Source organism: Artemia sp. Qi Xiang Cuo, chromosome 8 (assembly GCF_049724085.1).
Source record: "Artemia sp. Qi Xiang Cuo chromosome 8, ASM4972408v1, whole genome shotgun sequence".
Taxonomy (NCBI): domain Eukaryota; kingdom Metazoa; phylum Arthropoda; class Branchiopoda; order Anostraca; family Artemiidae; genus Artemia; species Artemia sp. Qi Xiang Cuo.
In genome coordinates, this window is record NC_142801.1 from 51,108,609 (window position 1) to 51,123,159 (window position 14,551).

The 14,551-nt window shown below is 34.7% G+C and overlaps 1 protein-coding gene across 2 annotated transcripts in view; it reads right to left on the minus strand.

The window, feature by feature from the left end:
* Positions 1–226: 226 nt before the first annotated feature.
* The window catches only part of LOC148949531 (transmembrane channel-like protein 7), a 51,884-nt gene continuing 37,559 nt past the window's right edge, over positions 227–14,551 (minus strand). For both annotated transcript variants that reach the window (XM_089093557.1, XM_089093558.1), the window contains exons 3-6: positions 10,168–10,266; positions 7,604–7,701; positions 4,407–4,629; positions 227–2,114 (exon numbers count right to left, since the gene is read on the minus strand). In XM_089093557.1, coding sequence (XP_088949683.1) covers positions 289–2,114; positions 4,407–4,629; positions 7,604–7,701; positions 10,168–10,266 — 2,246 coding nt within the window. In that variant the 3' untranslated portion in view covers positions 227–288. The remainder of the gene's footprint in view (positions 2,115–4,406; positions 4,630–7,603; positions 7,702–10,167; positions 10,267–14,551) is intronic.

The following is a 14,551-nucleotide window of genomic DNA, read 5'->3' on the forward strand; positions in this document are numbered from 1 at the left end:
TTCGCACCTGTTATCTAGTTGAAATCCTTGATACATTGTCCTGTTTTTATTGTTATTTTTTATGAGAGAATCATCCGTTGTTTATGTTTTTTGAACAGTATGCCTACTTCACTTTATAGTAGTAAGACACAATCGATTCCTTCATACGGATTTGCTTTACACTTGGCTCCCAGGAAGTTACTTTTTATTTTTGAATTTTAATTAAGCATTAAAAAACTATAGCATATAAGATCATACAACGAATAATTTATTCAAGATACGAAAAGATACGAAACAAAGGTATAAAAATTAGTTAGTAATATAGCTTCTGGCACTAGGGGGCCTCAGTGGAAGACTATAATTATTTCTATTTCTCTCTGTATTCTTAATATCTATACTTTGTAAAAGAAATTGTTTATCTTTGCTAACCCACATTAGCTGATCCCGCAGGGAAGAAATCACTAATTTTTTAGACGAAATAACTGCCATTAAGTACATAAGCAACAACATACACAATAAGAGCAAGATAATATAGAAATTTGGCTGTCCAAGAAAGAAAAAGAAATCCTGTGAAACGGGTGAGAGCTTATAAATTTCTAATACGACAGACTGCCAGGCATGGTTTATGCCTCTAAAGGGACCGCAACTGACAGACGATGGAACGTAAATAACAGCGTAGCCAACAACAAGCATGCACGCCATATTCACCATAAGGAGGACATTTAAAAACAAAGATGAAGATTTAACGACACTAACAAATTCTTGAGACTGTACACAATTACATTTACATTCAAATAGATTTATGTAAAACGCTAGAAATGACTTGAGCGTTACAATAAAAACAATAACCGGACAAAAATACAATCCAATCCAGCACAAGGATTGGTTGTATATAAGATCAATGGAATGATCGACAACTGAAAACGTACGCGGTGGCACCACAAATTTCTTAAATACATTTCTACCTGCACATTTTGACCAACTAAAAAATACAACAAATGTGATGAATAAATTAATAAAGAAATCAAACAATGCCAATTTGTAAATTTCCTGACCAAGTTTTGTTTCCCAGCATGTACTCGGTTTTTCCGGATCATTACAGCACTCATAGCTCTGATAGTATCCTCTAGTGAATACAGTTATTACTAAGATGATTAATGAAGAAACCCTAACTACAATTCTTCTAAAAATTTCTATACTAATTTCTATTTCACTTTGATAACGTTCCCATTTAATAATTTTGCAAAAGACTAGAGGTAGAAAAAGATTCAAAAATGTAATAACGATAGATGGTAAGAAAGAAATCACAAAAATTTCAATATTCTCTAAACTGAATTCCACCGAGGTGTCTTTAACTTGTTCCTGGGAATAGACCACTACACTATAGATGGCATAGCTACTCGCACCAAGTAAGGCAATAACCATAAGCCAGCAAAAAAGACGTATAAAAAATAAAGCGACTTTTTGTTTCGTAGTTCTCGACAATTTCTCTTGACGGATTTTGTCTTTAAAGAGAGCTGCTTTCAGTTCTTGCGTCATAATTCGATGCTTCAATTTCCGAGTTTGAAAGTCCGCAATGAAATAATTCCAACTCGAAAAGATTAACCGCAAATAAGGAAATTCTCTATTATCTGAATAGGCCTTTAATTTCAAACCACGACGAATCGTATTACAAATTGTGAAGAAACATAGCAAGGCTAATGATACCATGACTAATACATAACATACAGGAAGATTATAATAAATAGAACTGCTCCAATGAAAAATGATTGGTTTGTAGTAACCATAAAATGAAAGAGTTACTTCCATCCAACCCGTTCCTTGAATGAAGTCCTGAACAGAGGATAACACATCATCAAAGACGTTGACACTATCTACATAGGATTTCCAGCAATTTTTAGTTGATCCTAAGCTTGTGTTGGTCCAACCATTCATTCCGCAGACAGCAGTACCTTCGTTTTCAAAACACTTATTATCGATCTTATCACGGTATTCTAGAGCGAGTATACCTGATTCAACAAGAGAGCCAACAATTAAACCAGAAGATCGAGTTTGTGATGCACCACTTTCATTGAACGTTTTGCTACAATGCTCGGAGAGATAGCTCAGCTCCGACGGCAAAATTATGAACAGACCTAAAAGCAAAGAAATACATAAGCTAATGAATGTACTTACTATATTGTAAGGAAGTCTCTCCCCATTACTCTATTCTCCGGGGGAGGAGAGTTCACCTATAGGTGAAAATACGCTGATTTTTCAGTGACTATAAATCTGAATCCACCTAATGAATTTTACTGATTAATTTACATGTTTGGAAGTAGGAACCTTTGTTCAAAAATGTCAAATTTAAGGGATTTGATTCACTCCTCTCCCCTATACAGCCCATTTAAGATCGTGCGCATTATATATTAAGGGTTAAAATCCTTCCCACCAAATTTTAAAGGAATGTGGTGTTCTTTGCATAGCTATCTGCAAACTTGGGCAATCATCTTTTTTAGTTGGATCTCCCCTCCTAGAGTTATAACTAAAAAGAAACGGAAACTTCTACTAAGAGTTTCAGGGGAGCCTCCCAAAAGGAATTTGCCATAAAAGGCAGTGTTCCAGGCCAAAAAAAAAGAATTTCTTTTTCACCCACTCAACCACAATGTCAGAACTCTGTGCACCCATGTCAAAAGTCATATATAATGTTGCATCTTCCCCTCATCTTTTTGTTTTTACAGGATAGTTTCTGGTGCCAGCGATAACGATGACATACCACAAGTTTTGCAGATAACGATTTTTGACACAAACAACGGTTAAGTTTTCTTAGGAGAGTTTACTTCTGCTAGTAGTTTTTTCGCGCATTCCTGCCTTTCGCAAGGTCTTTTCGCAAGAGGAGTGGCGACCCTTAATATAACCAAAAACCTGACACAGATTTATGCTGTTTTGGCATCAGGCGACTTAGTGCTAAGGCGAGTTTCTAGTCGTAGTAGTAGTACCAATTTGTTCCCCGTGCAACTGGCCGTAAGATGAAGCTTTTGATAAATAATTCCTGCCTTCAAGTTACCTACTGAAGGTGATTAGCGCAAGCCAGGTTATAGCAAATATTTGAAATCAAATACCAAATATTATACAGCTTACCTGAGGCTAAAAACTTAAAATTTATATTTGGATTTAATCTAAACTTCAATAACTATTCAAATATTCACAAAGACTTTTATTTGATTTTCACCATTTCAAACAACAAAACAATATTAAGTCTAAGCTATAAGTAACTGACAAAGAAGTCTAATCATGTTTTTCGATTGTACTCATTCCTGATGAAGCAAAAACGTGAAAAGAGAAAAATTAAAAAAAAAAGCAGGAATCTCTCAAGCAGAGTTATTCTTGTACTAGCAGAATAAAGATGGCAGTGTGTCTTCTTTTTTCTGGTCTATTTAAAGCACAGTCTACGTTTTATGTTTATTATGAGACAATTCAAATTAATTTGTCATAAATTAGCAATGATGAATGATTATTTGTTACTATTTGCGTTCCAAAATATAGATAATAAAGAAAAAATTAGTCACTTTGTATTACAAGCTAAAATATAGTACGAATTTCTTCATGTTATATATATAGTTTCTTTTATTGTGAGTACGCAAAGGGTTGAGTCTGTAATGGTGACCCATTTCAGAATGAGCTAACTAATTATATTTAATAATAACTCACTTCTGGAATATATTATATGAACAGATAAAATTTAGTCAGCAGTATACGTGTCGTTCCTAAGCTATAGTCTTTATTCGCCATCTTTGCCTTCAATCCTTACGAATCATGAAGCCTTTTAGAATTCCATCTTGGAAAGCGGCAATACTGGGGTCATATGTCTCAAATGAGACTTCCCTATAAAGTTTGGTGCTGGACTCTTCCGGGTCTCCAGAGGAGCGGTAGACTACGGACCATAATTGGTCGTTCACTAGAAGATAAGGCGACAGTTCTAGGATCATCCTTCAATCAGTAGTCCCTGGTTCAGGATGGTCTGATATGTGAAAATCAACCACTGCTACCCATCAAGCCACTAGGCATCGGAAGATCTAAGTCTAAGTAAATCGAAAATCGGCCACCCTACACTACTCAGGGCTTAGCTGCTTAAGACATACAAACTACTACACGAAAAAAATAATAAGCAAAAAATGCAAAAAAAATAAATAAAAAAAATACAAAATGAAGGGGGACTAAAAAAAAGATTACCTGACAGAAAAAAGTTTATTAGCTGAAAAATAATCTCTAGCAGCAAAGTCTTACTAGGCTGAACGTACTTCAAGGGATGTGTTTTTATATAAATTACTCCATTAGTACTTTTTTCTTGAGAAATCTTATAATTCTTACCCAAATAGAAATATAAACAATTATTTAAAATTTAGTAAAATAAATAAAAATATACATATAGATGACAAAAAGCTTACCGACGATCACACTCATTGCCAGGTTGAGAAAGAACAACCACCGAACAAACATGAAGAATGCAACGTGGGCTGATCCATACTTTCCTTCAATACTTTTAAGTTGTTCGTTCCATGGAACAAGGGATGCCATACCATTCTTCAAACTGATCAAAAGGCTGTGATAGAATTTTCTCTGCTTCAAACGTAGAGCTGCTACCCCTCGAACACGAAATGTAGGCATGTGCTATAGAACAAAAGAGTAAATGATTTACTTTATGACCTCACTGCAGAATACATAACTATAAAAAACTACCTTTTATTTAATACGTGGAAGCAAAGGCATAAAAAAAAATATTCCTTTCAGGTAATGGAGCATTTCTGGGGATTGGTGCTTTACATTTGTTTGAAGATTTCTGTTGTATTTGCAGCAAAATATAACATATATCTTCTTTAAATGCATACTCGAAGTGCACAGGTTAGCTTCCCTTATTAACACCGCTCTTTATAGGGTCACATAAGCACAAATCCAATAATCGGCCTTCCTATGTAAGTCTAGCTAGACGAAAATGCAGAATCAAAGATGCCAGACCTGACACATGTTCTGGAAGTCTAACCAGACATGGTTATGAATACCACTTGACGCAGAGTTGTAGAACTAGAACTATAATTTGTTTCAGTGAAGTAACAAATTTTACGAATGAAAGAAAGCCACCTAGTTGGCAAGGGGAAGCTAAATGCTAAAAAAATTGGGTAAGTTAAGGGGCGTGACCAAATACGTCATATCTAAAGAAGGATCCTCTCCCATTATTTTTGATGAATCGATACAAAATGATCGGTAAAATCGCGGTGCGAAGTAACATCGAACACCTCCCAAAACGGCTCTGCTAGGCAACTAATTAGTTGTACAAATGCTTCTTACAGCAAAACAATAGAAAGAGGAGTTCTTCTCTAGGTTATACAGTATGAGAGTAACTGAAGAATAAAAGCAGTCGGTAAAATTGCTCGCAAATTTAATAAAGATATGTGACAAATACGTCCGTAAGTTGAGGAAAACGAGTCAAATAAAATCACCAGTAAGTCGGTAAAAATGTCTAGCAAGTCGATAAAATATATCCCCTCTCCCTTGACTGGGGGGTCGGAAAGGGGGATAGTAAGGTATAACTAAAGGGAATAGTAAGGTAGTAAGGATAAGCTTATCAATGAAAAGAAAAAGCAATATCATTTCTACAGCCTGTGCAACTTATGTAAAATTGTAACAAAGCCTGATGAGTATGGGAAACTTACAAAAGTGAAAATCTGGCATAAGTTTCGAAAAGAGAACCCTGACGTCTTGTGTTTGGCAGCTTTGTTTGACCCAAAACTGCTACATAATTGTCATTTTAGGTACTTTTAAATGTAAGAAAGGGTAAATAAATTAGATTTCTGTCTCCAATAGGCCTACCAGCTTAGAGTAAACTAACCCACTTAACCTGCCAAAGATTTAACCACGCTAACGAGGGCCTACCTTTTATGGACTGAATTTGATTTTAAAAAAATCTTCGAGCATCTACAACTCTGAATATTTATCGCTTAAAGAAAAAAATCAGTTTAATATTATTGCATTGTAGATTAATCATATCAAGTATCCATTTTTCTTTAACATTTTCTACTTTATAATGAAGTCGAAAGACGCTACATTCTGAGTAGCGCTAGTAGTTTTTAATCTATATCTTCCCATGTCAAATTGTCAAAGCCCACAAAATAGTAAATAATTGTCCAGTTTTTGAAACCGCAGAGCCTCATGATTCCGGTTGAATCCAAACTCTACAATTTTATAAAAAAAATTACTCTGAAGCTGACTTGGCTATTAGGTATATCCTTAGAGATCTAGATGGCACTGATTTGCAATCTTCTATTCTAGTGCTTTCTGATACTTTTACTGCTTAGCGTGTCGTCTTTTCTTTCTAAGAATTCACAATGATTCCTGGATTTAGTAAACCAGTTTATTCGTGAAGCACGGAAAATCAATGACAACAGATGAATCAATACAGAAAACGCTGTTTACTAGCCGTTTATCAAGTTCACCTACAGTAACAAGGAAGGATATATATACCGTACTTAATTCGATACAGAATTGATCAGACATGGTCCGCAATATTGATTGGTGTGGTCAACATCATCATCACGTTTATTGTCAAAGAAACAGATTTAAAGTACTTTTTGTTTCAATGTAAAAAGGTACATTTTGTTTCTATGTTTCTGTGTAAAAAGGTAACTTATTTTCGTTTTCTTCACTTTCCAAGAAATTAGGAAAATGACATAATATGAAAAGCGACGACAATAAAATCAAGGTCATCCATTAGCCCTGCAAGTTGTTGGCCGTAAGTTTTCAACCTAAAAATCTATGTCATCAACCCACGCCTGACTCCAGTGGACTTTTTCTATAGTCAAAACTCAGGGTGTTTGAAAATATCCCAGTCCCCCGTTTCACCTACAAGTCCAATGTACATTGTCTGTCATGAGTAAACCCCCACTGCAATTCCAGTAGTCTTTCCCAGTAGACAAAACTCATGCTGATAATTCAAAAATAATTCGATGGCCGAATTAATACCTAGGTAAACACAAAAATGTTCACAAATCTAAACAGAACAGCTATTTCACAAAGCAGTAGCTGAAACTTTTAGACAATGGTCTTAGAAAATAATAGTATAATAAGAAAACAGTGGTAAAAACGTATGTCGGTACTAAGACATACACCTTGGCATAATCTTATTCTATTTTTTTTTAATGCGTATCTCTTTAGCTACTTTCTCAAAAACTTTAAAAAAAATACGGTATCTTTAATTTTTTAACGTTGCTCATCTTTAATTCAAAACAGTGCCCACTTTGCAAAATTTTATCTTACACAATTGAACTTTCAACACACTCTCAATCGGAAAAAAGTTATCACCTTAATGTTAAAATTGAAACTGAAGATACAATCTTTATGCAGTTGATATGTGAAGTAAAAGAGATTTTAAACATAACAATGAAAACCAAGTATTAGATTTGAACCCTGCGACAGCTAGCCTCTATCCATTTAACTAGAGAACACAATTTTATAGCTCTATTTTTTTGCTTATTTGGATCTAAATTTTAGTTGAGTAATTAATTATAGTTTTCGATTCAATTTTATGAAAGGCATACCAACTGTTAAAAGCATAAGGAATTTTAAGCTTCCTAGAGACACAATTAATTACCAGTAATTTGTTTTTCATCTCAAGTTTCTCGGCAATTGATATTGGAAGATTTCGGATTTCTTGCATTTCTTCCCATGAACGGACTTCATCATGAGATTCTAAAAAAGGAAACAATGCAATAGATAGTAGCAAACTTTCATTTTTCTTTATTTATTTGTCTTCTGTTTGGGAAGTCTATTCCTGAAACACCTTCTTTAAAAAGAATCAATTTTAAGATATACAAACAAAAAGGTACGAACAAAAAAAAATTTAAGATCCATGGGAAAAATTTGCTCTTTACACTTTCAAATTGTTCAACATAATCATTTTAACAGTAGTTTCCGAAACTTTTATGCAATTTATTTAAAATCAAATTTTGTGACTTTCATCTGTGAATCACTTTTTTGTGATTTTTGTACAGAAATATGTTTACAAATATAGACTAGCTTACCGGTCTGCATTGTTGCAATCTCAAAAGAAAGGAGATTTAAGAATCCCCCCCAGAGGTCTCCCCCCGTGGAAAATTCCTCCCCGCCTATTAATAAAGACCCTATTTCTAATTTCAAAGTGTCTGAAATTTTTTACTGCGAACAATCCCCCCCCCCCCGACGGAGAATCCTCCCGCGGATAGCCCAGACTGCTTCATGGAATATCCAGACTGCTTCATGGACGGTCCGAAATCAGAGGATATCGTCAAAGGCAATCACAAAGGTAGTCAAAACAGAAGCTATGTGGATACAGAGATCCCTAAAAAGCAATCCTCGGTATATCCCTTTCATCGTTACCTCATACACAAGGAACTTCTTTATGAAGTTTCCCAATTCCCTGACAAAGGCCAAAGGATAAAAATGAAATTAAACGCGAGAGTTTTTACCCCAGATACACATTCAAAATTGATACTCCGTACTCCACAGCTGTAGCTCATCAGTCACAGTTGATGTAATATTTCACAGAGCTTTGGCACTCGGAGTTTAATTAGAAATAACGTGCCACATTACAAATTAAGGATAATCATGCATATTTTTCGAAGAACTATCCTTAATTTTTCTCATTGAAATTTTTCTATCCCACAGCGCGCAAATGAAATATTCCTCTTCTTGCATTTAAGTTTTAGGTTAATTTTTCTGAACAAAAACAATTGGTAATTTGGCTCATTCGACAACAACTTTTTTTGTTCATGGCTAATTGTTCAAGAAGGCCTAACCAGGCATGCAAAAAGTTCCAAAGCTGCAAGTAGCAGAACTCGACCAAATTCCAAAAACTGCCGACAATTTAGCGGCACAACTTCTGTTTTGCCAGCTTTGCTTTCAGTAGAAAGCATTTTCATATGTAAAATTTGCAGAATAGTAACAAATGTAATTATTTCCCATGTGTTTTTCGGTTCTTGATTTCGTCAAAGCTTAAAGTAAACCCGGCAATTTTTAAGATTCAAAAATTGTTTATTCATGAATGATGATCAATCAATGCCTGTGAACTATATAACTTTAACAAAATGAGATTATAATCAACTAGTAAATTTTTAACCAACGTTTTAATCCTTTTCTCTAGCCAAAAATAAGAGAAAAATTAAGCAAGAAAAACGGGTTTTAATTTTGATAAAGCAGTGAATAAATACAATAAAATAAATACTTAATTAAACAAACACACCCCGAATATTTCGGCCCCACGTCCGGGAGTCTTTCTCAACGGGAAAAGGGAGAGAATGAAACGAAAAATGGTCTTTTTTAAAACTTAACTTACATTAAAATAAAACATACTAAACACACGAAGAGAAGAAAAAACAAAATTATTTCTTTTCTTTTGTGAGGCCGAAATTATTCGGAGTGTGTTTGTTTAATTAAGTGTTTATTTAATTGTATTTATTCACAGCTTCATCAAAACTAAAACCCATTTTTCTTGCTTAATTTTTCATAAATGGAAAAGCAGTGTGGTCTAAGAAATTATTCAAAAACAGGAGAAAAAGGTATAATTTTTAAGGGTTCACTTAATTTCCGAGTAAAGGACTATTATATTCAGAAACAGCATAAAAAAGGCATCGAGTGGTATGCTAACCTAATTCATAACTCAGCAATGAAAATATCTCCGAATTTACCACGAGATCCCCAACCCCTCCCTGTATAGGTACCATGCTTTGATTTTATAATGAACATGTAAAATATACCTTTTCCATTATAGGACGATTTTCCTTCTCGAACTAAAATCCCTTATATCTTCAAACTTTTGAAAATTAAAGAAAATAGCAAAAGAAAACGAAATTAAAATTCAAATCCAGCTGTCAAAATAACCCTCTCTCTATCGATGTTCAAAATTCAACTGAACAAAAACACGTTCAAATATAATTCTCTACCACGACTAACAGGGGGGAGAATTTTGGGGGGAGGGAGGACATGTTCTCCCTTGCATTTTGTTGAATCCTGCTCCTAAGCTAAGTCAACGTAAAAAATATGAACATTAATCTAGAAAATTTCCTTAGGTCAAAAGCTGACAAAAGATACGCCTGTACTATTGGAATGTGGCCGTGTTTATCTTAATGAGCGCTACGTCTCTTCAGCCCTTTATATGGGTTCCTGACTCAGAATAATTACCAGATAAATCAGGCAAAAGAATCTCATTGGTCCCTCTGGCAGTATATGTAGTACGGCGCATTTGGCTGTTGCTCATGGTCTTTCCCAGTCTACGGCCAACTGAAATAAAAAAAGAAAAGAAATTGAAGTACGTTTAGCTAAGAGGTTTGAACTTTGTTTAACTCAATTCAGCTTTCCTTGCGTAAACTAGACGCACACATATAAAGTAAAAGATATACAAAATAAGGACATAACGAGACGAGTTAAACTACCGGTACAGCCCAGATGGAAACTTTTGCAAATATTATTTTTTCAGTCGGGTAAATGCTTTGATCAACCAAGTAAACAATCACCGATCGTAGAACTTTTGCAGTGATATAAAGCTTGGATTTAGATTCCTTTTGGCTATTAAATAAAAAAAAGGTTTTTTTTTACTGAAAGTAAGGAGTAACATTAAAACATAAAACGAAGAGAAATTATTCCGTATATGAGGGGGGCTGTCCCCTTCTCTATACCCCTCTCTGCACGCTAATTTTCTTTAGTACTTTTAAAAAGGTTCTGATTAGAATTAAACGGCTTTTCTTTTTCAGGAATATTTCTTAAAGGATTGGGACAAAAGGTCAAACTTTAGCTTAAAGAGCGGGGTATAGAGAAGGGAGCAGCCCCTCATATACGGAATAATTTCTGTTCGTTTTGATTTTTATTGGTGCTCCTTACATTCAGCCGGAAAAAAATTGTTTATTTTTATTTAATTTCTTATCGTTTTTCAAATAATCCCAGGATATCCACCTCCTCCCTTATGGAAAATCCCCCCCCCACGAGAAATTCCTCTACAGAACGTTCCCCCATGTTAAATCCTTCTTTCCGGGAAATTACCCCAGGACGATTCCATCCTCGCTACGAATTCCCCCTAGCAAATTTCTTGCGAAAGATTTCACCTGAAAAAAACACTCCTTAGCATACTTTCATTTAAAAAAAAACAGACTTGCTTTTATTTAATTTCTGATCGTTCATCAGGTCATGGCAGAATCCCCTCTGCGTGGAAATTTTCTCCCGGAAATCCTCTCTACCCCAATGAAGAATTTTTCTCCCGCGGAGAATTTCCCCATGTAGAATTTCTGCTGGTGATAATTCCCCATTGATAATTTCTCTCGTCGGAAATCCCTCCCCACGTAAAACCAGAGAATTCCAATTCCGTTGAAAATTTCCCTCGGACAATAACCCAGAGCATCTCCACATGTAAAATAAGGTCGCCAACGAGAAAGTCACGCAAATAAAACGAATTTCATATATGAATTCTGGCAAATTCCCCCCGTGCAAAATCTCCCCTGGAAAATTCACCCTCAGAAACTTCCATCCCAATGAGAAATTCTCCCAAGAAAATCCACCCCAGACTCCCCCTCCCCTGAATAATCTCTGTATACTTTCCAGTAACAAATACTACATGTAAACAATGGGCAAATTTCATAACTTGTGTTCCTTCCTCCAGGGGCTGTGGGGGGGGGGGGGGCTCATGTCATCCCCAAATACATAGTTACTGGACCTTGCAACTATACTGAACATAATTACTATCTCAGAATTTATATCGGACAACTTTGGGGGAAAGGGGACTCAATGAATCTTATATATTTGGAATCAGCATAATAAGCCATTTCTTTTCAATTTTTTTTTCTATTGATATCAAAATTCAATCTTTTAGAATGTTGATTGCTATTGAGCCGGGTCACTCCTTACTTACAGTTCGTTACCACAAACTGTTTAACAAAATATATCTTTTATAATATTGGAAAAAAATGTCACATCTGGAAAACGCCACCTTAGTTTTAATCATAAAAAAAATAAACTGACAGCAAGCTTTTTATTTGAACTTGGCATATCACGGTATTTATGTGCACATTAATATGCCCTTTGGGGAGGGAGGAGGATTAGAGCACTTTTCCTATGGGAGAGGGGTCAAAATTACGGAAAAAGTTGATTATTATGTCACTATTTTTTCATTGCTACAAGGGAAAGCTCTTCAGGCAAAGCTTACGTATGCGGTATCTCCATCATTCCCCTGTGCGCAGGTATTATTGAGCCATTTACTTGCCAAAACAGTAAAATCTGCACAGCCAGTATCATTTAAAAGTCACAAGGAACACATATTACCAATTTATTTATATTCAACTCATTTGGTGAAACAGATGATTTTTTTTCTCTTTGCCAGAGTATTTAAGGGCGAAAAATTGTTTGTAGATATTTTACTACCTATATGATGATAGACGAACTTGCTTCTGAAAGAAAATATTTGTTTATCAACGGTCAAAATTTGTCTGCAATTGTTGAGTATATGATCCTTATTGTTATTGAAGTTTCTTCAGCAAACGATTTATTATAATGATCACAAAGAAAATATCTGCCCTTGTTAAAAGAACCTAAAACTCTACCTTCAAAATTTAATTTGTATAATTTTGGAAATGGGGAAAACAACCCAAGGGGGGAGGGGGTATTGATTAAAATTGCAACATCGAATTCAGCATGTCTGAGAGCCTTAGAGCAGCAGTCTCAAGCCTCTGTCTACAAAAGTACAAAGTTAATTTTTTTACATGGATGGGTCATGGGTGCATGTTCTTTTATTTTTTTTACCGGTGGTGATCTTGCGGGACCTGTGCTTATATAATGTCACGAGAGGACTAATTCGGAAACACATCTAAATTTATAATAATCTTTTAAGATAGAACTAAATAAAGAAACCACACAAAAGCAAAGTGCAGATTTTGAGAATTTTGTACAGCAAAAAAAAAACAATTTTGGCTTCAAAAATGCTACTGAGCGAAAATTTCAAATGAATGTGCTACTGAAACTACTGGAAAAAATTCAAATGAATGTGCAGTTTAATACAAGTATGCTGATATTTATTCCTTAAAATCTTAATTAATTTTTTATTTCTAAAAGTAATGAAAGTGAAAACATTAAAAGAATGTTTTTCAATAAAGGACAAATTATATTCTGGCTTTTAGAAATCATGGGGTTTAGAAACCTTATCATGTTAATTTCTGCTCGTTTTCAGTTTGACTTGGTTATTTATTGTAATTTCTGTTCGTTTTGAGTTTCATTTATTTATCGATGCTGATTTGTGGTAGTTGTATGCCTGGTAGATTATTTGATTCTTTTTTCGTTCATTTTGGTTTAATGGAGTTCTTTACTTTTTTTTGAAAATCTTATTTTGTGGAAAAAGTTTTTTTTTATTTAATTTCTGTTCGTTTGTATTGACATAGTCTTTTTCAGGCAAAAATAAAAATAATAGTTTGAAACTTTCTAGTTTTTCTTTAAGAAAAACTAGGTTTTCTAGTTTAGTTACTGGACTGTTCAGCTATGCTGAACAGAATGGCTGTCTTAAAAATTTTATTGGAAGTGTCTGGAAAATTACGAGCTAAAGAGGCTGATAGCCCTCCAATCACTTTTTGCTCTTAAGAGGGCACTAGAACTTTTAATTTTCAATCAAATTAGCTCTTTTAAAATACCAGTGATATTACTAGCTATGATAGAGCATCACTGTGTATGTCCTTATACACCCTATATTGTTTATATGTCTTTTTAATACCTGCATGCATATAATTTTTTTTGTTTAATTGAAACTCCCCTGAACGTTCCCTAAAAGTTTCAACTTATTGCCATTAGTGTCGTTAGTTATAGTGACCGCAGAAACAGCATTAAATGAATACACAGTGTCTTCTGGCTAGCTCAAAATCCGCAACCTTTGAAGCTGAAATTTTCAGAGAATATTTCTGCTGTACGGATGACAACCTGCCATCCGTATGCAGGTTGTCAAAAGACATATCACCAATATCTTAGGAACGGTTTCGTGTGTAAAAATAAAACTTACAACTCTTGTTGAGGGGGATGTTGAACTAAGCAAAAGACAATATTTGCATCATAATATTACTGCTTCTACTCCTACAACAATTACTACTGCTACTATCATTACTGCTACTACTACTACTGCTACTAAAGCTAGGACTACTACTATTAACTGTACTACTATAACTACTGGTGGTACTGCTACTACTAAAAAACCTAAGGGTATTAAGGTGAAAATTTTGGGCAATATAGTTGCCCATACAGGTTGTCAAGAGGACGTATCAGCAATGCTTCAGGACCGGTTGATGGTATTAAGTTAAAAATTTCATCGTGCGTTGAAGGGGATGTTGAAAAAAAAGGTGCTATTTGCATACTGCTACTAATGCTACTGCTGCTACTATAACTATTGCTACGCATAATTACTGAACCTTTCAACAACGCTGAAAAAAACTGATGTCTCAAAACTTTGTTTGGATGTTTATGGGCGTGGGGAAGGTGGGGTTCTCTCAAATTACTTTGAATCTTAAAAAGGGCACTATAAATTCCAATTTAAAATCAAATGACA